General features: G+C 33.1%; 3 protein-coding genes and 2 long non-coding RNA genes across 6 annotated transcripts; 2 read left to right on the top strand and 3 right to left on the bottom strand.

The window, feature by feature from the left end:
* LOC104710808 (COBRA-like protein 2) lies at nt 745-2,956 on the bottom strand. The gene is made up of 6 exons (XM_010427464.2): nt 2,884-2,956; nt 2,455-2,534; nt 1,913-2,369; nt 1,655-1,811; nt 1,305-1,573; nt 745-1,220 (listed from the first exon to the last, which is right to left on the bottom strand). The coding sequence occupies exons 1-6, from the start codon at nt 2,954-2,956 to the stop codon at nt 937-939; spliced, it is 1,320 nt and encodes a 439-aa protein (XP_010425766.1). The 3' UTR covers nt 745-936.
* On the bottom strand, nt 6,112-10,663 carry LOC104710807. Of its 2 annotated transcripts, XR_755083.1 has the most exons (4): nt 9,905-10,663; nt 9,684-9,773; nt 6,403-6,461; nt 6,112-6,331 (listed from the first exon to the last, which is right to left on the bottom strand). It is a non-coding gene; the product is annotated as an uncharacterized LOC104710807 (long non-coding RNA). The 2 variants fall into 2 exon arrangements; XR_755081.1 differs by having other exon boundaries at nt 6,112-6,461.
* LOC104710806 (protein RALF-like 27) lies at nt 12,592-13,112 on the bottom strand. Its single transcript, XM_010427462.2, has one exon. It carries the CDS (start codon nt 13,068-13,070, stop codon nt 12,714-12,716), a length of 357 nt encoding a protein of 118 aa, XP_010425764.1. The 5' UTR covers nt 13,071-13,112; the 3' UTR covers nt 12,592-12,713.
* LOC109126386 lies at nt 15,484-16,353 on the top strand. Its single transcript, XM_019229902.1, has one exon. It carries the CDS (start codon nt 15,484-15,486, stop codon nt 16,351-16,353), a length of 870 nt encoding a protein of 289 aa, XP_019085447.1.
* Nucleotides 18,960-19,858, top strand: LOC104710805. Its single transcript, XR_755080.1, has 4 exons — nt 18,960-19,303; nt 19,394-19,480; nt 19,634-19,722; nt 19,818-19,858. It is a non-coding gene; the product is annotated as an uncharacterized LOC104710805 (long non-coding RNA).

Raw genomic sequence — 25,126 nt, 5'->3', positions numbered from 1 at the left:
AATGACTATCGGGATGTGGCTTTTTATACAGACTGCTCAGACTTGGTGAAGATGGTGTCTTCTCCTTTAGATTGGCCGGCATTCTCGACGTATCTCGATGATATCAATACAGACAGGGAAAAGTTTACTTCTTCCTCTTTATCTCTTATTACTAGAAATGCTAATGTAAGTGCGGATTCTTTTGCACACCAAGCGCGTACATCTCCGCATAATGTTTTGTATGTAAACAGTTTTCCACTCAATTGACTCGTATGAATTAATCTTTTGTTGTAAAAAAAAAACTATATTAAATTAAGACATAGATGGATGAACATTTAAGTAAGATTGAATGGCTAAAACTTATAAGATTTTAAAGAAGAAATCCTACTATATTTTACTACAAGTTATTTATCTGTTTTGTAAACAAAAGAAGGATTTTTTTTTTTCAAAATAAGGAAAAATGAATCTACAATACTGTTCTACATCATATATGAGATACAAAGAAGGATGTTTAGCGTACAATTATCTCATATCATTGAGGTAGCTTTATAACACACTCACGTAAGAGTATCATTAGTGGGGGTTATTTAGGAAGAAAGTTACTTAAAAATAATATATAATAATAAAAGAGAAGAAAAAAATAAAAGAATCGATGATTGAGTTACTTGCTGAAGAATCGTTACTGTTAACAAATAGCCACATGTCATATTTCTAGTAGTTGCCATTAATAAAAAATAAAAAATATATATATATATATATAATTAAAATAATAATTTTCTTTTTTTAAAAGCAACAATGTCATCGTTACTGCAGTGATGATGGTCCAAACTCACTTGTAATGTAAACATCACCAAACATGTTCAGGACAGTATGTATATATGTATCCGAAACTGGATCCTGTCCTGAGTTCAGAAGTATGAATCAGGTCAAAAGCGCGATTTTGTCGACGTGATCCCTTTACATAAGAATCAAGAAAGAAAAGAAAGTGATGAGAAGTATAATGATTGGCGAGGTTGAAAGGTTTGGAGTAGCGTTCGGAAGCCATGGATAAGAGTCTGGAGATGGCATGACGCAGTTATCACCATTGAAGTAAATGCGCCTGGGAAACCCCCATCCTTTCTCGAATGTGAACTTTGACGGGTCCTTCCGGAAGAGAAGCTCAGACTGTACATTGCCTACGGGACCAGCTTGGCTCAACAAATCGTTGTAGAACTTGATTCCCCAAAGCATGGCCGTGTCATCTGCAATATATGATCGAAAAGATGGGAATAAGAGAAAGAAATATTGGAAATGAGAAACTGTAAAGAAGAAGCTAAGGAACTTACTTATGTCAGCGTAAGGAGTAAGAGGTTTGTAGTTAAAGCTGAAAAGCTGAGTGATATTATCAAAGTTGGGATGCTGAACGACTAAGTTCCACTGCGAGTAGTTCATATTGTAGTTAAAGTTTGTGATTGCCACTTTCACTCGCCAATACTCTTTGTAGTTAGTTTTGACATGCCAATGAACTCGGATGGGACACATATGCTTCGTACATTGCAAAAGTGGTTCGAGGCTGTTCTTCCCTGAAGCTGGTACTACCAAAGCTATCTTCGGGCTGTCACAAGAAATTAATCAGAAAATTAACAAAACAAAAATAACTAAACCAAGATTGAGTTATTTAGAGATAGGAACTTACTCGACACATGAACCAGGTTGAGAACTATTTTGACATCCACAAGAACAAGTTGGGCATGGTACTATAGTTTCATTGTAGAAAGATGAGAGTGAGACACAACAAGTCGGAGTTTTCCGTGCTAGAAACTGTGAATACGTGCACGTAATGTTCCATGTAACTAACAAAGGAAAGTAACAAGAGAGGTTGAATTAGAAGCAACAAAATATGACTTATAAGGAAACATTATATGCAAAAAAAAAACACAAAAGCTAAACTTACACAAGGCCTGAGTCTTTCTTCGTTTATCCGCAGAAATGAATTTGCTAGGCTTAACGATTTGCGCAGGTCCGCAAGTGTAACCAGGTCCTGGTCCCTTCAAAGTGACGTTCCTAGGCGCTCTAACCGTCGTATTAGTCGTTCCAGATTGACCAACACTAATCTGAAACGAAGAAATCGCGGTTGCTGGATCTTGTGCCCACGAGCTAATCACACCGCCTCTACAACAGTTGGATATCTGTTGGGTGTAAGGAGTTCCCGGTAACAAGTCAACAATGGTTGGAGTTTTCTTGCAACAATGAGGAATGTTACCCTTGAACTTAGAACAATCTCCTTGTTCTGTTGCTTGCGCACCAACCATACTCCATATAACTTCCTTCTTCATCCAACTCCATCCTAATTGCCACCCAGGCGCTTGAATGTGACGGTATTGTTGGAAATTGAAGATTGTTACAACAGCCTGCAGCCATTAAAGGAAACATTTGAAACAAGATTTATGCTATAACAATGGTGATTTTAGTAAGTTAAGTTATAAGATATCTTACCACATAACCATCAGGAGTCCAGGACATAATATCCCATTTTATGGTAATGTTTCCAGTTGGATCAAGTGCATCATAAGCTTCTGTGTTAGAAAGGTAATATCAAATAGCTGAGCCGTGAGCTCATAAACAGAAAACAGAACCAACCCATAAAGACACACACACAAAAAGAAACAAAAAATATTCTTATCAATTGGTTAAATACAAAAGATTACAACTCAACAAATTAAAAAAAAAAAAAAAAGTCAGATAAACCCCAAACTATCATCATCATCATCATCATAAGGAGATCATTTCAAGGGAATTCTCAGAATAAGAAGCAATTCTTGTTTTCTTGGTGCAACCTCTCAGAATTATGAATTTATCAGAGACAAAAGTGATAAAACAAGAGATTTATTCTTCTTTCGGACAGAGCATTGAAAACAAACCAACCTGTTGTAATGAAACTGTTCCAAGAACAGAGAAACAAAAGCAAAACGGAGAATCTTGAGAAGTGAATGTCCATTACTCTGATCTCTGAGCAAACCCGTTTCTTTGATCTCTCCCGCCGGCAGAAACTTCTCGAAGATGTGAGAGAGAGAGAGAGAGAGGAGAGAGAATAGAGAGACAGAACAACTGGCTTAGTTTAAGTCTTTAAAGACTTAGAACCACTTAAGCCAAAAGTTTCTAGTTTTAATCGGTCTTTCATTAGCTTACGTTTTATATAGTTTTATAGATAAACTAAACAAAAAGAAGAAATGTATTTACTATTTTTAAATAGTTTGAATAAGCATACGTTACAAACTTACAGTAATCTTGTGAAACAAAATATCAATCTTAGCTGGCTTGCAAATATAATTTCAGAATTTATAAACTAAATCTGAAGGTAGAGCCGGTCAAGTTACGCCTAAAAGTATCCGATGATATGATAAACTAATAATAGGAAAAATCTTACACTCAAATCAGAATTTCTATTAATGATATAAAAATAAAGAAAATATCATGTTCAAAGCTGTGATTTTTGGCTGATATATTATCTATATTAACATTTTTGAAGTATATTTTGTGTTATGTCCTTTTAGTTGTAGTTATTTAAAAAATTATTTACAAAGTTAATCCCTAAAACATTTCCAAAAATAGCATTACTTCAGTTTTGGTTTCCTAAATATTTTACATATCATTCCAACTAAAAAAATACAGCATAATCAATAAGTAAACAAAAACTATGATATATTTAAACACATCTTCTATTGTGTATTGAAGATATTTCATCTTTGAATCCTTTGTAAATAAAGAAAACAACAATTTGATTCCTATTTTATTTTCCAAAACCTGTGAGTTTTGATTCTTAACATAAAAAGAATTTTGATTCATATTTATTTAAATATTATAATTAATATATATATATATAAACTTAATAAATTTTAAAATATTACGAATATGTAAAAAAATTTTAAAAAATAAAATACTATATAATATGGTTATATAGTAGATGAATTATAAAGAGGACATGTTGGACTTAATAAAATATCATTAAATTTATGTTTACACGGGTTAAATCTTTATTTTATCATTTGTCAATATTATTAATATTAGAATATTTGACATAAAAAATTATTTTGATTTTAACTAATATTGTGTAAAATAATTAAATCATTAGGAAAAATGTGACTTAATCATAGCGTATAAATGACTTACTATGTATTTAGATATCTTATTTTTTTTTAAGAAAAATCAAAATAGAATCTCAAACACTAAATAAAATAAACTAAATATAACAAATAAATGGTCATGAAATATATTGCGGGTTAAAAAATTAATATAAATATTTAACAGCACAAACGGTCGGAAAATTTACTTATTCCTTTATTTGCAGAACATCCAAAATTTAACAAACAAATACAATATAATTTATAAATAATAATAAAAGTTATAGTTTATATTTTTGGTTAAGTTATAAAAATATAAAATCAGTTTATAAGCATAAATCAGTTTATAAGCATAAATCACACACTTTTTGAGTTTCCTCGTTCGCGAAGCATTTTGGAATTGGCTCAAGTCTCTTTAGATCCGGAAGGGTTTCCATATGCTTCAATCTATGCGAATTTAGATTTTATTTTCTGGCGGGCTTCGTCCCAATCGGGAGTTTTTGATATATCTTTCCGCCTTCCTTGGATTCTTCGGTCAATTTGGAAAGATAGGAATAGGAAAGTTCTACAGGGAACAGAGGGCGAACCGAGTGATATTTTGAACCAGGCGAATAATGACAGGCTATTGTGGGAGGAGGCCAAATCCTTATCGGGGAGTTTTCGGCATCTTCCACCTCCCCTAGAGGTGAGGGAGCCCTCTGCACGCTGTCACGTTGATGGTTCCTGAAAAGGTTCGGATCCTTTCTAGGATATGGGTTGGTGGTTTTGTAATGGTGAGGACTCGACGCTTCTTCTGGGAGCACGAAGTCTTAGACGTGGCCCGTCCCCATTACATGCGGAGTTACAAGCTCTGATGTGGGCTATGGAATCATTGCGGGCAGCTGGGTTTGATTGTCAAACCTTCAAGACGGATTGTGCAGAATTGATCGCGATGGTGCAACTGCCCGAGGATTGGCCGGCCTTCTCAAATTTGCTAGACGAATTCTCCTTGCTCTAATCCTCCTTCCCCTCCTTCACCCTGAATAGGATCTCTCGTGAACTCAACGTCAGGGCAGATTGTCTTGTCCGGTCTTTAAAATCTTTATTTTTTGAAACTTCTTTTGTAAACTCTTTTTCTTCTGTTTGGGCAACCAACTTTAGAGTGATCTTTTAACTTATTTAATGTTTGGTTGAAAAAAAAAACTTATAAAAATAAAATGAAGTTTGCTAATTTTCAAGGGAACAAATAAATCGAATAAATTATAAAGTGAAAACGAAGACTAGACTTACAACAGAATATTTTATATTTATTCAACTAAGAAAACATATAAAATAAATATTTTAGTGGCTTTCAACTACAGCTACTACTAATCTATTTGCAAAAGTACAGTTGTTTTGAGAAAAGGACGGCAACGTTTGTCACATTGGTTTGGTCCATGATAATCTAGAACTTTAGGAGTGTATTGAACTGAGGATTTTAAAAGATTTTAGGGTATTTTTAAATCCTCTGTTATTTAATTGATGAGGATTTTAAGAGATTTTAGGGTATTTTTAAATCCCTTGTTATTTAATTGATGATTTTAAAAAATCATCTGAATTCTTATGTTATTGAATATGAAATTTATAAAAATCAATTAGAATCTTTTGTTATTCAATCAATAATTTATAAATCTCACCTTAAATCTACTGTTATTCAAAAAATCACAAATTTTTTATAAAAAGCCACTGAATGTAATTTTAGAAGATTTTTTTCTAACAATTCTAGTTAAAAAATATGTCATACAAAATCCCACCTAAAAGGTTAAACTTTGAAAGAAAATTTCTTCGACATCTACAGAATTTTTTTATAAGTGCAACTCCGCGTATTAAAATAGAACTAGGCTGCCGTGTGAATTGGACAAATATTTCATCTGTGGGCTTCAAATTCATGAATTGGGCCGAACTCGTGTCATTTATATCTTCAAAGCTTAATTAAGAGTTAAATCTTATTTATTAAACTTTGCTAAGACAAGATTTTATGAAAACTAAATCGAAATCTAAACAGAAGGGCATATTTCATAATAGTAGAAGGGCATATTTCATAATAGTAGATAGTCTACACTATTAGTTGGGGAGTACAAAAGCAGAAAAAAAAACTTTATATCAATAATTACAGCTAGAGATGGAAACAGTTGTATCCAATCCCTAATTTTACTATGGTATATCGTATAACAGAAAATCTTATATTGATTGCATCCAATATTCTTCATTTCCCACAAACCCTACTTCAACTGCTATAAAAAGCATAGCATAAAAAGTAATTTTCAAACACATCAAACTACGAATATACAGAATAGAAATTTACCTTAAAATAAGTCATGGCGGCCACCGATGGTTTCACACACATGTTTCCGAGCTCAAGTCCTTCAAAACAACATGGAAGATAAGAGTCAAGATCGTACATACATAGAAGCAATATATCACATACACTGGAGAGACAATAGAGTTTATATTGGCTGATTCTACAGTAAGTTTTTCTCATTTTTCTTATAACTTTAAAAATATTTTCTTCAAACAACATAGAACTTACAAGTTTTAACAACATAGGCACTCACAGATGAAGATAATGTCAAGATCAACAAAAATACTTATTCACCTTAATAATAAGGTACCATAAATCTTATTCACCTTTTTATTTTTACATCTATATTAAGTGAATTCTGTTTTTATTTATTTTACATTCAAATTACTAATGGAGATGATTGTTTTGATCTTATCTTTCATCTAGAAATTCCAGAGTTTACAAGATTAGACTAATGTAAGTTTATCCTAACCTGCCTTATGATTATTTTAATGGAGTTCAAATTAATATGTCCAGTTATATTACGTCAATGTTTTGATTTACCAGGCACTCACAGATGAAGATACCTGTCGAGATCAACAAAAATTCTTACTCTTAAAGGTGATTCAGAAATATATAGATCTATTCATTCAACTTATCATGTTTGCATAATGAAACAATTCTCTTATAAATGAAACTTTGCTTTTTAAAAAAATTTCATTACTAATTTATACGATATAATTTATTAACTAAATTCAAACTACTCATATGCTTTTCAGTTTTCTTGAAAATTCTTAAAACTAATAAATCAGTTCAATCTATACTAGTATTTTTACAGCAGTTTTTGCTCAAAAATACTAATTCTGTCCCTCTGGCAATTTTATATGGACCTTTTAGTATTTTATGAGCCTCTTGATAATTTATAATTTAAGGGCCTCCATTTATTTGGGAAAAGGGCCATTTCATACCCATACACACCTCAAAAGTGCGAATTGCTGCCTGTACAAACAAAGAGTGCCAATTTAGACATGTACTCTAATACATTTCTAATTTCATACCTGTACTCACAAAATCGAGCCAATTACAAAGTCCACGTTAACGGATTTAAGTCAACCGTTAGAGATGCTGACTCAGAATCCACGTGTATGCAAAACGACGCCGTTTTGATACGTTTTCCTCGCAAAAAAATTTGTGGACATTCCACACTCAGGGAGATTCGAACCCTCAATCTCGAACATTACTAGCATTGGACTTAACCAATTGATCCCACAACAACACTCGGTAAAATCATACAATTATATTCTTATAAACCTAAGGTAGCATCTAAATCGAAGAAAAATGTGGGATATCCACACTCCCGTGGGTCGAACCCGCGTCCTCAGATTTTAATAGCAAAGACGTAACCAATTGATCCAACAACATCACTCGGTTATATCACACAATGTTATCCTTATAAAACGAAAAGAAATCTAAGTCACAATTAAAAAACCAAAATCAATTTTAGTGTAACCAAATAATTTGATTTTATTTTCTCAAAAGTTTTTAATATGAACAGATGTATTAAAGTAGATGTAATCTAAAAAATTTATATTAAAAATATGAATTAATTAATCTAAATTAATTAATCTAAATTTTTTTAGATTAATTATTTTTTTTAGATTAATTTTTAATGAATTAAAGAAAAAAATAAATTAATTTTTTTAGATTAATTAATCTAAAAATTTTAGATTAAAAATGAATTAATTTTTAATTAATTAAAATTACATTTAATTAATTAATTTTTAATTAATTAAAATTTAGATGTAAAAATATGTCCTATTGAGAACATCTGAGGACGTTTACATTAAAAAAATATATCCTATTTTTTTCTTTAATTCATTAAAAATTAATCTAAAAAATAATTAATCTAAAAAAATTTAGATTAATTAATTTAGATTAATTAATTCATATTTTTAATCTAAATTTTTTAGATTACGTCTAATTTAATACATCTGTTTATATTAAAAACTTTTGAGAAAATAAAATCAAATTATTTGGTTACATTAAAATTGATTTTGGTTTTCTAATTGGGACTTAGATTTCTTTTCGCTTTATAAGGATAACATTGTGTGATATAACCGAGTGATGTTGTTGGATCAGTTGGTTATGTCCTTGCTATTAAAATCTGAGGACGCGGGTTCGACCCACGGGAGTGTGGATTTCCCACATTTTTCTTCGATTTAGATGCTATCTTAGGTTTATCATAATATAATTGTATGATTTTACTGAGTGTTGTTGTGGGATCAATTGGTTAAGTCCAATGCTGGTAATGTTTGAGATTGAGGGTTCGAATCTCCCCGAGTGTGGAATGTCCAATTTTTTTTTGCAAGGAAAACGTAACAAAACGGTGTCGTTTTACATACACGTGGATTCTGAGTCAGCATCTCTAACGGTTGACTTAAATCCGTTAACGTGGACTTTGTAATTGGCTCGATTTTGTGAGTACAGGTATGAAATTAGAAATGTATTAGGGTACATATCTAAATTGACACTCTTTGTTTGTACAGGCAGCAATTCACACTTTTGAGGTGTGTACGGGTATGAAATGGCCCTTTTCCCCCATTTATTTAGGTTGTAGGAAAACGATGTCCAAAATTTCATAGGACCCGCGAAAATATATTCTTTTGCTAATAATCTAGACAAAATTTCCGGAAAATGAATTTGTAGACAAAATTTCTGGAAAATTACATTGAAATAACTATGACACTAATGATATTCTCAATTGCCAAAATGATTCTGAATACAAATGAGTAGACCCTTGATTTATCAGGCATTCAAACTTTAAAAACTTTTATTTGGTTTATTTCGGTTCTTTATTTTAAAGATTTTTAAAAAGTTAAATATGAAAAATATTTAAAACTTTTAAAAAGTTAAATATGATAAATATTATACCGTAGATATACAATAAATATTAAAAGTTAAGATGGTATAGTGTGAGTTAAAATATCTTCGGACAGGGTTTTATCGATATTTATATAAATTAAAAAATATCAGTAATTCGGTGTTACACGGGTAAAACATCATTTCATTATTTTGTTAACACTGTCAGTATCAGAGAATAGACATATGTAATTAAATTTAAATATATTTTATATAAAAAATAATTTTTATTGCGGTATTATATGGTTTATTTAACAATTATTATATAATTATAACATATTTAACCAACAAATACAATTTATAATTTTAATATTTTAATTATAAATAATTTTATCCCGCGGTATACCGCGGGTCCTAATCTAGTAGGAAACATATATTTTTGGTACCTTTTGACCTTGGTAATTTTAGGATCATATGGAGAGCATCTTGCCATATCCTTCTTTAAGATGTTTCCAAAAAAATTATCCTGCAAGTTCCTGAGATACTAAATAAATACATAGTTACGATTAAGGCATAAGATTTTCGTAGGCCGTTAAATTGAATGATAGAAATGTTTTTCTTTGATTTTACAGGTACGTAATGTTGTAAAATTGAAGAAAACGATCACCTGATGCTTTTTTTATTTGGTAGGGATGACGACTTCGAAAACATTGAAGATGATTAGCTCATAGTACCCAGAGAGTGAGGTCTCAGAAGCCTCATATCATTTTCTGCATTACCGAGAGCTCAACAGCTCCAACAAAATGGAACAATAAATTAGTAAATGTTAATCCCAGAACCGAACTAGATACTAATGATAATTCAAAATGGCAATGCAGCTACGAAATCAACAAGTGGACAAACAGCATAATAATTAATGAAACAAATTTCAGTTTTGCATGAACTTCAGAATCTTCTTAGACTCGCCAAAAACCAAAGCACATCTTTTAAGGAAAATTCATGTTTCAATTTTAAATTACTTGAGTGATCTATACTTGCTTGGGGTTATCTCACGAAACTTAATGAAAAAGAAGACGATAACGAGATCTCTTACCCATGAAATAATCGAAGATGAAACTCGATTATATAATCACATCGACACAATGAATCTGAAGAGACTCTTGATTAGGGATTTGATAGGTAGACGACAATGTAACCTTGGGGCTTGGGTAGAGTGAAATCGTCATCAGAAGGTACTATCACCGGATGTACTGGTGGTGAAGAGCTCGAAAATCATCAGGTCTTGCAGTCCTTTGTTGTTGCCCAATTGATTCAGAAAGCGGAGGTGTAAAAGAAATTTAGGTCAAAAGAGTTTTTTTAGTCACACTTTCCTTTTCAGATTTGTTTTTTATTTGCCGAGATTTTTTTTGTTTGTGCACAATATTTTTCTTTTCCTTTGACTTTATACTTTGTTACCCCTTTTCTTTTCTAATTACTTTACAATAGTTTGTTTATTATGTAAAGATTACATTGTTTCTTATATATTAGTATGCTTTACGTTTTGTACCATGCCACCTATCTTCTTGATTCACACGAGTATGCTAAAAAAAATTAATTTCAAAAAACATTAATTAGAATTACGCATAAAATAATTACTATAATTGTGATAATTTTTAAAATATTATTTATGGATAAATACCAAAATTGAAATTTCTATTTCAAAATACCATTATATAGTATAGATTTTTTCAAACCAAACTAATAGAAATGAGAAAATAATTAATATAATTTTAAAAATATAAATAGTTTAAGAAATCTCAATAAGTTGGGTATTAAAATCGCGGTTGGACCGGTCCGACCGGCCGATTTGGTACGGGATTAAAAACATTGCTAAATACCCAACTAATATGAGTTCGGGTACTATATTAATTTAATCTGTTTACAAGCGTAACTCCGTACGTACGTCTTAACTAATGGATCGAACTACTTTTTTTTTTTTTTTTTTTTTTNTGAAACACATGGATCGAACTACTTATAATTCTTTTTATATAGACTGATTTGTCATAGAATAGTTTTAAATATATCAGATTTTAAAAATGTTGACAAACTAATACAAATTAACATATTCAGCAATTTCAAACTATATGCAAACATACTTTATATAAAAAAAATAATCCAACACAGATAATAAGTTGCAAATTTTATAGCAAAATTAGTTTAAAAAATCAACCCCGCACGTATGTGCTGATCGATCCCTAGTTTAAAATTATGTGTAGGTAATCAAATGGAAGCTATCTATTTGTAGAGATTTTTGGTTCTAAATCTAAAGAATATAACCTTAAATATCCTAAATTTAGTAAAGTAATTTATATTCACTTATGTACAATAAATAAGTTTAGATATGCTTTTATTTCGGATTTCTTCTTATGTAAAATATGGATAACAAATCTGACTTGATCACCAAAATATTCTCGATTTCCTCCTATATATCTAACCTACTATAACCTCTATATAAATAAGCTTTCACTAACAAAAGAAATATCACGATACATTTTATCTTTTACTACGGTATAAGAAAGTCATTCCAGAAATCAATGGTTGTTTCACTTGCCGATCTCAAAGACTTTTACAAAACTTTGTATTCATCCAAGTTCAGATCATCTCAGGAGCATGAGGAGTCTCCTTAGATTTAATAATGTCTCCATGAATGCAAGATCTAAACTTGGATGCGCATAGAGTTTTGAAACTGATCTCAACTAAACAAAGTATCGTACATTTTTTATATGTATCCATAACCCGTTAGTCATGTTTATATGCATAGTTCACAAATAATTAATCTCGTTTCCTATTTTCTTTTCTACGTATATATATATATATATATATTTTTTTTTCTTTTTCATTAGCAAATTTTTCTTTTTAGTTAATTATGTGAATTTGTATTTTAATAGCTATTGCCAACCTCACAGTTAGTTGAGATCCGGTTTGTATACCATGTTTTAAGTTCTTAACGAGATAGAAGTTTCATTGATTCAAAATTTCTTATACACATATATATAGCAACTTTATGTGCATTACTCAATCAACCAACTTTACTTATGAGAAATACCGTAAAATAGCACTAAAACAAGTTTTGTTGACAACTATAGCACACATTTCATAAATTTCCAAAAATAGCACTATTTAACACATAAAAATATTTAAAATTAATTTTTAGAATTTTGTTTTTTAGGTTTGGGTTCTCAATTTCATATTTAAGGTATAGTTTTGATGGGTAGAGTTTAGTATTTTGAATTTAAGATTTAATTTTGAAAAATTAATTGATGCTATTTTTGAAATTTTAGAGATATTGTGCTAAGTTTGGAAAAAAAAACTTATTTTAGTGCTATTTTTGAGAATCTCTCCTTTCTTATTAGAGTAGTTAATTTAAACACTTTTACATTTTAATCACAAGATCATCATTAAAACACACATAATTAAGAAGAAAATTAAAGAACTAGTTAGACTGCACGTTTGCATCTCTGGTAGTAAGTACAAGTTGATCCTCTTGAATTAATAGTTCCTATGCAATTACCGGCGATTCTACCATCACAAGTCGGCTGTTTCTGTAAAGTTTCGTAGCTTAAATACCTTCGTTGTTGCAGAATCCGCCGCACCACAGCCTCAAGTCCTCCCTCATCATCCTCTATTCCCGCGGTTATGCATTCTTTGATGGTGTCTCCTGGGGCACATCCGTTATATCTCAAGTCGTCGCTAGTAACATTCCTTGCAGATGCGGTTGTCGAAGCCTCCACGAGGAAAAGGAGGAGAAGAGAGATACTGAAGAAGAACGAATAGGAGAAAAATGATTTGGTCATGTCTTAAGCTTAAAAGTTTGGAGATGTGGATTGAACACGAAGATAATCTATAACTCTCTCATCATATACTTGTATACAACATTAGTTTATTTATTTTTAGTAATCATGTTCATATTAATTATTGTCTTGTTGGTCTAATAATTGCGGTTGGGAGTTGACTTCAATTGTTATATAGTAGGTTTGGTTAGGCACCCAGGTAATTAAATAATTGACCACCAGATGTTTAAACTTTGATATCATTCATTACTATTGGAATCTCATCTAGTGTCTCTTCAGTTTCAACTTACACATGGATGGATTCATGAGAGCTATGAAGTGATGATATCCTCACTCTTTCGATCGAGTTTTGGACCTTCTCCAAACATACAAGTATATAGTATTCACAAGAATGTTTTTTTAGAAATTATAAATTCATACTTTATCGAATTGTTTTAATGTTTGCACGGAATCAACTCAAACTGAGAGAATTAATTAATTTATATTGTTTATTAATTTATCTAATATAACCATAGAAATGTTTTACATGTGTTGTCAAAAAAAGAAAAAAAATGTTTTACATGTATTATATAATCAAGCCGGTATATGTATACAAGGCCACATATGTAACGTATAAACAGAGTCCGAAAGGAAAAGAAATCCAAGCAAACACCACCCAGAAACGTGAGAGTGCTTGTTTCAGATGTGGCACTAAGGGACATTGGTCTCAGGTATGCCGAACCCCTGCACATCTTTGTGCTCTGTACAAAGAATCCGCTAAGGGAAAAGGAAAGGAAGTGAACCTTGCGGAACATTCTGAGGGTACAACCCACCTTGAGGCTGCTGACTTCGCAAATGATCCTGATGAGGATGTCCTTGCAGAAAACTGAAATGCTTGTCTTATGAAACTCGAATTTCCGACAATTATGCCATAAATAAGTCGATGTTTGTTTGAAATTTCCCATATTTGTGTGCTTCTATTACCTATCTTGTATAATTATTGTGTGCTTTATGAATAAATTTGTTTTCAATTTCTATTAACCGATTATATTTATTTCACACAGAACCAAATGGATCACATTACAAGTGGAACATTATCTAAGACAAATCATGGAGACATTTGCATACCAGATAGTGGAACAACGCACACTATTCTGAAACATAACAAATATTTCTCCGATCTGAAATCAACAAAGGTTATTGTTAATACAATATCAGGTCCCACCGACTTAATTGAAGGGACTGGTAAAGCAAATTTTGCATTACCTAACGGGACCAAGTTTTCAATAAACAATGCATTATTTTCTCCAAATTCAAAGAGGAATTTGTTGAGTTTTAAAGACATATACCTTCAGGGATATGACACTCAGTCTGCAACTGAGAATGGAAAGAAGTTCATGTACATTACTTCTGAAAAATCGGGGAAAATACATGTATTGGAAAAATTACCAAGACTCCCGTCAGGTTTGCACCATACATACATAAATTCAATAGAATCACACCTTGTGATCAAAAGAAATCAAAATGATTTCACATTGTGGCATGATCGCCTTGGTCACCCAGGCACCACAATGATGCGAAAAATTATAGAGAGCTCACATGGACATTCACTGAAACCCCAAGAGATTTATCAGGGGAATAAAATGACATGTGTTGCATGTTCTCTAGGAAAACTTATTATAAAGCCATCGCCAACCAAAATCGATAAAGAATTACCAAAGTTTCTTGAACGAATTCAAGGTGACATTTGTGGACCTATACACCCACCATGTGGACCATTCTATTATTTCATGGTAATGATAGACGCGTCTAGTAGATGGTCACATGTTTGTTTGTTATCATCTCGAAATATGGCATTTGCGAGATTTCTGACTCAGATAATCAAACTAAGAGCTCAATTTCCTGATTATCCAATTAAGGGAGTTAGAATAGATAACGCTGGTGAATTCACGTCCCAAGCATTCAATGATTATTGTATGGTAACAGGAATCAGTGTTGAACACCCTGTTGCCCATGTGCATACACAAAATGGATTGGCTGAATCTTTAATTAAACGTCTGCAATTAATTGCAAGACCATTGATCATGAGATCAAAATTACCAACCTCAATATGGGGACATGCTATTTTGCATGCTGAATCACTTATACGCATAAGGCCAAGTGCATATCATAAGTTTTCTCCACTACAATTAGCATTTGGTCGAGAACCAAATATTTCTTATCTAAAAATATTTGGTTGTGCGGTATATATACCGATTGCACCCCCACAACGTACTAAAATGGGACCACATAGAAGGTTGGGAATATATGTTGGTTGTGACTCTCCGTCAATTATACGATATCTAGAACCTCAGACTGGTGACATATTTACTGCACGTTTTGCATATTGTCATTTTGATGAAAAAGAATTTTCGGTTCTAGGGGAGAAAATAAAAAGATGGAAAAGGATATCAAATGGTGTGTACCATCTCTGTTACACCTTGATCCTCCCACAAAGCAGTCAGAACTAGAAGTTCGACGAATTATGCATTTACAGAGTATAGCCAATCAACTACCTGATGCATTTGTAGATATCAAAACGGTAACTAAATCACATATACCAGCAGCAAATGCTCCTGCTAGAATTGAAATCGCACAAGAACATGGGAAAATTGATGAAACACATGAGTCTAAAATACGCTTAAAGCGTGGTAGACCAATTGGTGCGAAGGATAAAAATCCTAGAAAAAGAAAGGAAGTTGAAAAACATGACGCTCCCAAAATGACAGAAAATATTATGGAAAAAACGAATCATGATTCTTCCACCAATATAGAGCATCATGAGTCTGAAGAAAATCATGAGATTTCTATCAACTATATTCATAGTGGAAAGATATGGAATCGAAAGAAAATGGATGATGTCTTTTCTTATCTTGTTTCAAAGGAAATAAACGAAGAAATCGAGGATCCAGAACCAATGTCAGTATATGAATGTCAAAAGAGACATGACTGGATAAAATGGAAAGATGCAATACAAGTTGAACTTAATTCTCTTGATAAAAGAAATGTATTCGGACCAATTGTGGCCACACCTAAGGGTGTAAAACCTGTTGGTTATAAATGGGTTTTTGTCCGAAAACGTAATGAAGAAAATGAGATAACAAGGTACAAAGCTCGTCTTGTGGCCCAAGGTTTTTCTCAAAGACCTGGGATTGATTACAAGGAAACATATTCTCCAGTAGTGGATGCTATCACGTTTAGATTTTTAATGAGTCTAGCAGCTGATAAAAATCTAGAGATGCGTCTCATGGATGTTGTAACGGCATAATTATATGGATCATTAGATAGTGATATCTATATGAAAATTCCTGATGGATTTAATATGCCTAAAACATTAACTTCTAAACCAAAAGAATTATGTGCAATAAAATTACAAAGATCATTATATGGTTTAAAGCAATCTGGGCGTATGTGGTATAATCGTCTTTGTGAGCACTTAACTAAAGAAGGATATGTGAATAATCCCCTATGCCCTTGTGTTTTTATCAAGAGAACAATATCCGGATTTGTAATTATCGCGGTCTATGCTGATGATCTAAATATCATTGGAACTCAAGAGGAAATACAGAAAGCAACAAACTATTTAAAAGGAGAGTTTGAGATGAAAGATCTCGGACAAACAAAGTTTTGTCTTGGTTTACAAATTGAACATTCTCATAAGGGAATATTTGTACACCAATCCACATACACTAAAAGAGTTTTAAAACGCTTTCATATGGATAAAGCAAATCCTCTCAGTACACCAATGGTCGTTAGATCACTTAATATTAAAAAGGATCCCTTCCGACCACATGAAAAAAATGAGGAGATACTTGGTTCTGAAGTACCGTATCTAAGTGCAATTGGAGCACTAATGTACCTTGCAAATTGCACTCGACCTGATATATCATTTGCAGTTAACCTTTTGGCAAGGTTCAGCTCATCTCCTACACAAAGACATTGGAATGGGATAAAACATGTCTTTCGTTACCTTCAAGGGACTATTGATTTAGGATTATTTTATCCTAAAGACTCAAGGGGCTAAATGGTGGGTTTTGCAGATGCAGGATATTTGTCAGATCCACACAAAGCTCGATCACAAACTGGATATGTTTTTACTGTTGGGGGCACCGCCATATCTTGGTGTTCTCAAAAACAGAGTTTAGTAGCTACTTCCTCAAATCATACTGAAATCATCTCACTCCATGAGGCAAGTAAAGAGTGTGTATGGCTTAGGTCAATAAGTCAACACATTATGTCAAATAGTGGGATCAACGTAAATATAGAGCCAACTGTCTTATATGAAGATAATGCTGCATGTGTTGCTCAGACTAAAGAAGGATATATCAAAAGCAATAGAACTAAACACATCCCTCCAAAGTACTTCTTATATACCCAAGAGCTTGAGAAGAATAAAGTACTTGAAATAAGATATGTTAAGTCTTCTGACAATGCAGCAGATCTATTCACAAAGTCATTACCTACTTCAATATTCAGAAAACATGTCCATAATATTGGGATGCGTTATCAACGGAACCTCTGAAGTGTTACACTAAGTCATTCGAGGGGGAGCAAGTATGATTGTACCCTTTTACCTTACTATAGTTTTTCTCAATAAGTTTCCTAGAAAGGATTTTAACGAGGCAACAAGATCCATCGCAAAGACACAAACGACAATGAACTCCAAGGGGGAGTGTTACAAAAGTCAACAAAACATCTGCGTATACAAGTTATATTGGATCCCATTGTCTTAATTGTTACAGTAGTAATTGTCTATATTTTTACTCTATAAATATGGACGTATTGTTTCACTTGTATGATACACTTCCTCTCGATTATAAACGTAAACTCTCTTTCTCCCCTGGCTTCTCATATACACTTCTTATATTATTTTAGATAGCTCATAGTTTTATTTACGATACAAAAATCACTAAATTAAAACATGGGGAAAATTTTCACTTAAGCGCCGTATGTGAACAAGTTTATAGAAAAAAAGAAAGAAAAACTTACCTTTAAAACATAAACATATCTCAATAGAAAAAAAAATTAGAAAGTCTCCTTCGTCAAGGGTTTCATCTGCGAAACCACCGTCGTCTCCATCAACGGCATGAGTTGGAGCTTCAGTAAAGTCTAATCCGGTGTCTCTCGACTCTCTCCCGACCCAAATTGGTTTCTCCCTGAGATTAGTGCCCAAGCTCTTGCCAAGGCGAAAAATTTGACCCCTCTCCCAACAGATCTGAATTTAGAGGATGCAGCTTTGGTTTCACCGGCAAAATCTCTCGCTACTGCGAAAACCACAGAAGTGGATGACCCAGAATCCGGCAAGCGTAGATCTCCTTGGGCTGTTGGGCTGTAAAGGACTCAGCGAATCCAAAGCATCACCAACAACTTGCTTGTACCACCATCACAAATGCAGGAGGAAACTTGGTCGAAGGTTCTCTCTTTCTCTCTCTCTCTCTCTCTGTTTATCACTGAACCAACTCACCACCAAGTATTTGATTTTTCTGTGAAGTTGGAAGAAAAACCATTCTTAGGAGCTCAGGTACGTTTTCTTCAACGAGATTTCTACATTATTCTACTTCTCAATCAATGTTTTATGATGATGAGAAGGAGGAGCTTGAAGCTCAAAAGGGGGCGTTTGAAACTTGAGTTTGAGAATCCTGGCTCTGATAGAAGGTTAAAGCTTTTAGCTTTTTTTATCAAGAGCTGAGCAAAACGATGGCCCTGTTCGTTTTTGAGTCGCTACTGTAGCGACTGCGACTGGTTTAAAGATATTTCTTTTTGTAATTCTGAATATTGTAAAGGGTATAATTATAAATACTGTAAAATCCCAATTAATTAAGTCATAGAAGAAGATGAAAGGTTCTGCAACTTTTGTGTTTGGAGCTTCTTTTATCTGATTTTAAAAATGGTGATTTGATTATAAAAAAAGTAGCGACAGTCGCTGATTCAGATCATGGCTTGGGTTTCATCGCTGATTTTTCCGGCGACTCCAAATTCTTGATATTCTAATCGCAGCGATCGAAATTGAAGGCAAGATGAAGAGAGAGAAAGAAGGAGCAAAGGTATTTTTCATGGTCGCTGTCGCTACTGTAGCGACTCATAAACGAACAGGGCCGATGTTGCAACGTATCTTGTGCTTTCTTCTCATCCACGGTTGCAGAAGGAAGGGTTTCTAACCACTTGGACCAATTCTTTTGTTGGACCTTGGGATCCATCTCAAGGTTTATACAACCCTGGTAAAAAGCTACCTATACAAATCACCTCTGGTTCTTCAATTTTTGTTACTTTATAGTTGTATCTGACCATCATTCCTCGCCGTTTCTCAGATGAAAAGATTAAGCTTTGGCTTTTTCTACCTGGGCGTCATTCATCAATAACTGATAAAGCTCCGGCTGCTGTCTCAAAGCTTAGAGGTATATTTTTTTTTCCTAATGATTTGTTACATCTTTTTCTCCTCAATATATTCGAACAGATCGTCTCTCTTTTCATGATTATGACAGTTTAGTGCACAGGCCTGTGGTCTATTGGTATACATGTCCTTACTTTTCTTTTTCTCCTGTTGAAAGTTGTTGCGTCAGGAATTTGGGTAGCACCTGGGGACTCTGAAGAGATATCAATTTGCCTTCTCTCAATCTTTACGTAATTGCATTGAAAGGTTTTTTTTTTTTTTTAATGATCCCCTGGCGTAATGGTTAGATTAAATACTTAATGTATTGAAATATCATATTAATATGTTTGATATTGTGACAGAGCATTAACCGGACTTTCCTACATGAGATTTTGGAGATGTGTTTTCAAAATTCAGCCCTCAAAGCGAAGAATATTTGAGGTATCTGCAACCTCTTTCCATCTAAGAGAGACCATACATTATAATCGCTGAGTTTGTTTATTGACCTTTTACCTTAAAGCAAATATATCTTCTTTTTCTTATCGTTTTTTTCTCTGGCTTTTCGACCATATCTCATCCTATAGCTTTTATTCAACATGGGTCTGCGAGACCTTTGTTTCCTGAGTTTAATTCTTAAAATCGAAAGAATTCTATGATTGGATCTGTGTCTCGTCTCTTGGCTAATGCTCCTTGGATATATATGCAGGAGGGGACAGCCTACTGTTCTTCTTTGAGGATAAACCAAATCTAAGGGATTAACCATAGTTATTTGTGTTTGTTAAATCCAGTTTAGGTATATGATACTACTCCTCACATCCGAGTTTTAGTTGGGTAAAAGTAAGAAAACGTTTGGATGCAAACTCAATTGAAAATAATAAAATGGAAAACAAGTTAATGCTACAGATACAATTTATCATTCCTAAATTTTGGTGTGCTTATTTGATAAAATCTGACATGTGTGTTTTGTGTTTATTTCTTTAGGATCGTATGGTTTAGTAGTGTTTTTTTCATTGGTGTTAAGAGAAGGGTTCCATACCTCAGAACCTTTTGTGCAACAGTGTGTTGGTTAACAACAAAACGTTATGGTTTAATTATGCTAAGTCGATAACAGATGTTCTTACTCTTAACGATTGTGATGACAATTTCTTGTTTTCAGAGAAACATGGGACTTGTTCTTCTCCTATTTGTAGATTTTTTGGTATAGTTCATTTCCTCTTTTATGAAAGTGAGCCAACCAGTTGACCTTACTAAGCATCTGGGATTGTTCCTACTCTTCAGTGAGTTCTCTTCTGTGTCTCTTGTCTATATTTCTTCTCTTACCGAGCTAGAACCTGAATAGGCTCATAGAGGTTTCAGTAGTGCAGGTTGTTGGTTCAGCAAAGGCGCAAATAAAAACCATGTTCCCCTAGAAAAAATTGTGTATTGTAGATTGTTTCTCGAGGACAGACAGAGAATATGGATTACGAGGCCTCTATCGTGGTGTAGGTACATACAAACCGTAACTTTGGATTTGCTAAATATTTGATATTTCTTTGCCTCTTTGGTTGCTTGTGATCTTCCCTTATCCTGGTTTGAAGTTCTACGTCGAAAAGATGAAACGCCATGCCCCTGCAAAACATAAGAAAGACATTTCCCTGAAACTTGTATGCGGGTCTGTCGCTGGATTGCTTGGTCAGACCTTGACATACCCTCTTGAAGGTTGGAAGCAGTTCGTCTTTGTAAAGTTAGTTTTATTTTGTTCATGTAAAGTTTGTCTTTGTTCTTTGTAATGTTAGTTTTATTTTGTTTAAGAATTGGTGGCATTTATGTAAGACTTATTTTGGTTAATGTAATATTAAGGTTAAGTATATTGATTATTTTATGAAATCTGAAAATATAAATCTAATTAAATAAATTGTGAAAAATACCTATGACATATAAAATAGCATTAATTTTGTGTTACAATCTAGTGCTATAATATAGCTACGGTAGAAACTTCTAATATAGCGTGTAAAATGATTTATAACACTATTTTAAAAAATTAGAAAAACGTGATAACAAAGTATTTCACTACTGCTATAGTAGAAGACTCTCGCTACTGCTATAGTAGAAGACTCTAACACATCATACATATTCGGCGCTATTGTATGTATGGTACCTACAATAACAGTGGCCTAACATAGTGTTTGTGAAAAAGCTATAAATAATGTATTATAGCGTTTATCTACTGCTATCAATGTAGATATTTGTTGTAGTGGAGTGGCTGCTCGGGCTTCGTGCTTGGGAGAGAAACACATTAAGTTATAGGCGTAATTATGTTTTTTCCCCCAACTATACGGTTCCTAATTCTATTAAAGATGCATTAATTCCATTTGATACAATGCTATAAGTAAGAAATACAAAACGTTTCCTTCTACAAAAATATTTATATAAAAAACATTATCTAGTATATTTTTTTGGAACAGAAACTGAAACCCTTCCTTCCTCACATCCTGCAGAATTTTTGAACTCACTCGAATTATATATGATCTCCAGTTATGCTCTTATGAAACATGAATCAAAAAGAAGGACTTTGCAATGGAATCATATTAGTTGTCACATGTTTAGATTTTATTCTCTATATATTGTAGTAAGAAATAAGCTCAACGGCAACACAATCACACCACCAACTCATTCTCAAAATCAAAAGATCACACCAAGAAGAAAACAACATCAACTACATAATCCTATATTCTCCAACGAGTATATACTACAACCAAACAATACACATTTTAGAAAAATAAATTAATCGTCATTTACTCTAAAAATAATAATAATAATACAGTAAAAAACCTTTATAAATTAATATTATATAAATTAATAAACACTATAAATTAATAAATTGTGCTGGTTCCAAGTTGAGACAGTGTATAAAATAACAAAATTCGATAAGATAATAATATAATAATCTTTTTGAAATCCTCGTGTAAAATATGGTCCAAATAATATGATAAATTAATAATCATGTAAATTTACATATATATATAGATATATATGTAATAGTATACATATATATGTTGATATAATAATGTATGCTTTAAAATTTTCCTTTTTTTCCTAAAGCTCATATCTATAAAACAATTTTTATATTGTATTTTAAAATTGTAACGAAAACTATTCTATAATATATCATAAAAATGGGTAAATTTTTTTAAAAATTTCAATTTCTAGATATGCATCATTTTCATTTTGAGTTTTATAGGGTATTAAAATATGATAATTGATAATATTATTCATAAATTTGAATTTATGTATGTCATGTATATAAGCCAATTTGTTTATAATATTCATAATTTATTGTCAATAATATTTCTAAATATTATAAATTCAATTCCAAAACCATAAAATTTATAACATCTGAAAGTCTAATCTTATTTTGCTAAAATTATCCTAATTCATAATTTTAGGAATATTAAATAAAATATATCTATAAATTAATAAATATCACTATAAATTAATAAAATGTCATAGTCCCCAACATTATTAATTTATAGAGATTTTACTGTATTAATAACCCCGTGCAAAGCAATAACCTCCTACCCCTAGAAAATCAATATAATAACGTAAGGTTCTTTCAAACACAAGCTTTGAGAAGTAGACACATGACATTTATTCTCTTGACATATGTAATTTCTATTAATTTTTTTGTTTTTCTTCTACCCATCATTAACTATATTAAGCTAAATAATTAAATTTTATAGAAAAATACATCATATTATAGTATCTCAGATACATATTTTAAGAAAGGATATAATTCACTCAAAAGCCTTTCATTTGTAATAAAAATACATAAGTCTAATTTGATTACTTATGTTTTGCTTATTTTTTGATTATGTTTTGCTTATGTCATGTCTATATTGTACTTTGTATATTGCTCATTTTTGTTAATTACTTTTTTTTTTTACAACAGTAGAATTGACTCAAACAAGCCAATTAGGAAAAGTACAGCTAACAGATGTAACCACGTGCGGTTGAGTACGAACTTGTCGTGCTAATCGATCCGCAAGTACATTCGCATTCCTAGGAATCAAAATTAACGAGAATCTTGTAAACTCCTTCATATCCTCTATAATGTCGACAGGATAGGCAGAGAAAGCCGGCCATTCAGCTGGTGAGGACACCATCTTTACCAAGTCTGAGCAGTCTGTGAGAAAAGCCACCTCTTTATATTCATGACCAATCATACAGCGTAACGCCCACACAAAAGCTTCAACCTCAGCATGAAGCGGTGAAAGACTACGCCTAAAATTGGAGGCACCCATAAGCAAAGAACCATCGGTGGAAGACGTACACACCCAGTCTGCACCCGCAAACTTATCCATATCCTTCCATGAGCCATCAACAAAACAACGAAACCCATTATACGCAGTAGGAAGAGAGGAGACCCCTCGCACCACCCGCGGATTAGGTGCTGTTGGAACCGTGAAACCTTCCTCGTTCTCAACCTGGGCCATAGACCAGGCTAATGCCTCACTGGCCGCCAACTGTGAAATCGCATCCGGTTTTTCAGCCACATTTTTAATAACTTTTGCATTCCGTGCTTTCCATATATACCACAAAATCCATGGGAAGGCGACTACCTGAGCCCCCAGGTTTTGTGGCCCTAGAAAGTGATCCATATTGGCAAACACCGATGCTGTTGGGAACCCAATTGTACCTGATGGAACATTGGACAAAGCCCAGACCTGTCGTGCGGGAGGACACTCGAACAAGGCATGATTAATCGTTTCTAAAGGAAAACCACAACGCATACACTCTAGGTCACAAGATATTCCCGGCGTCCTAGATTAGCCGCGACTGAAAGACAGCCAGAGAGAACTTGCCATATAAAGTGCTGAATTTTTGGAGGGCACTTTACTTTCCAAACACTAGCCTTTAAAGGGGCACAATCAGGGCCACATACTACTGGCATAGTACCGTGTGGTGGTGGCAATCGAGCCGTATGATATCCAGATTTAACCGTGTACTTGCCCGATTTTGTAAAATGCCAACCAAAAGAGTCATTCTATGGTGTAAGACTCAGAGGAATCGCACTAATTAACGACACATCTTCTGGATCAAACAGATCAGCTAAACGATCCATCCTCCAGGTATTAGAACTCCGATCAATTAGATCATTCATCTGGATTGAAGGATCCTTAAAAGAATCCTTACATAACGCTGGTCTCGGGAATTGAGCAGGAACCCAGGGATCTGTCCATATAGACACAGTATCTCTAGACCCAACCCGTTTAATCAGCCCTTTGCTTACCAGAGAGCAAGCGGAAACAATACTTCTCCACCCATAGGAAGGAGAGTATGATTTTATAGGATCCAGAGAATGCGAGTTCCGATAATACCTGCTCTTAAACACCCGTGCAAAGAGCGAATCAGGCACTTCTATCAGCCGCCATAACTGCTTCGCCAATAAGGCGGAGTTAAAATCATCAATATTCCGAAACCCAGTCCGCCGAATTGCTTTAACGCACAAAGCTTTTCCCAGGTTAACCAATGCATACCCCCATACTGTCCATTTGAACTCCACCAAAAAATCGCAATGGCACTTGTTAATTTTGACGTTATAGTTTTCGGAATGCGAAAACAGGACATCACAAAAGTCGGAACAGTCGTGGCCACACACTTTATCATCACTTCCTTCCCCCCCCCCCCCCCC

The sequence above is a fragment of the Camelina sativa genome, chromosome 9 (assembly GCF_000633955.1).
Source record: "Camelina sativa cultivar DH55 chromosome 9, Cs, whole genome shotgun sequence".
Classification (NCBI taxonomy): Eukaryota; Viridiplantae; Streptophyta; class Magnoliopsida; order Brassicales; family Brassicaceae; genus Camelina; species Camelina sativa.
Note: the sequence above shows the minus strand (reverse complement) of the source record. Positions and strands in the feature narration are given on the sequence as shown.

Coding starts and splice junctions, on each gene's coding strand:
- LOC104710808 (XM_010427464.2), bottom strand. CDS start 2,956: ATGGACATTCACTTCTCAAGATTCTCCGTTTTGCTTTTGTTTCTCTGT. Junction 2,370..2,454: donor GGACTCCTGATGGTTATGTG/GTAAGATATCTT, acceptor TAATGGCTGCAG/GCTGTTGTAACAATCTTCAA. Junction 1,574..1,654: donor CAACCTGGTTCATGTGTCGA/GTAAGTTCCTAT, acceptor TTCTTGTGACAG/CCCGAAGATAGCTTTGGTAG.
- LOC104710806 (XM_010427462.2), bottom strand. CDS start 13,070: ATGACCAAATCATTTTTCTCCTATTCGTTCTTCTTCAGTATCTCTCTT.
- LOC109126386 (XM_019229902.1), top strand. CDS start 15,484: ATGGAAAAGGATATCAAATGGTGTGTACCATCTCTGTTACACCTTGAT.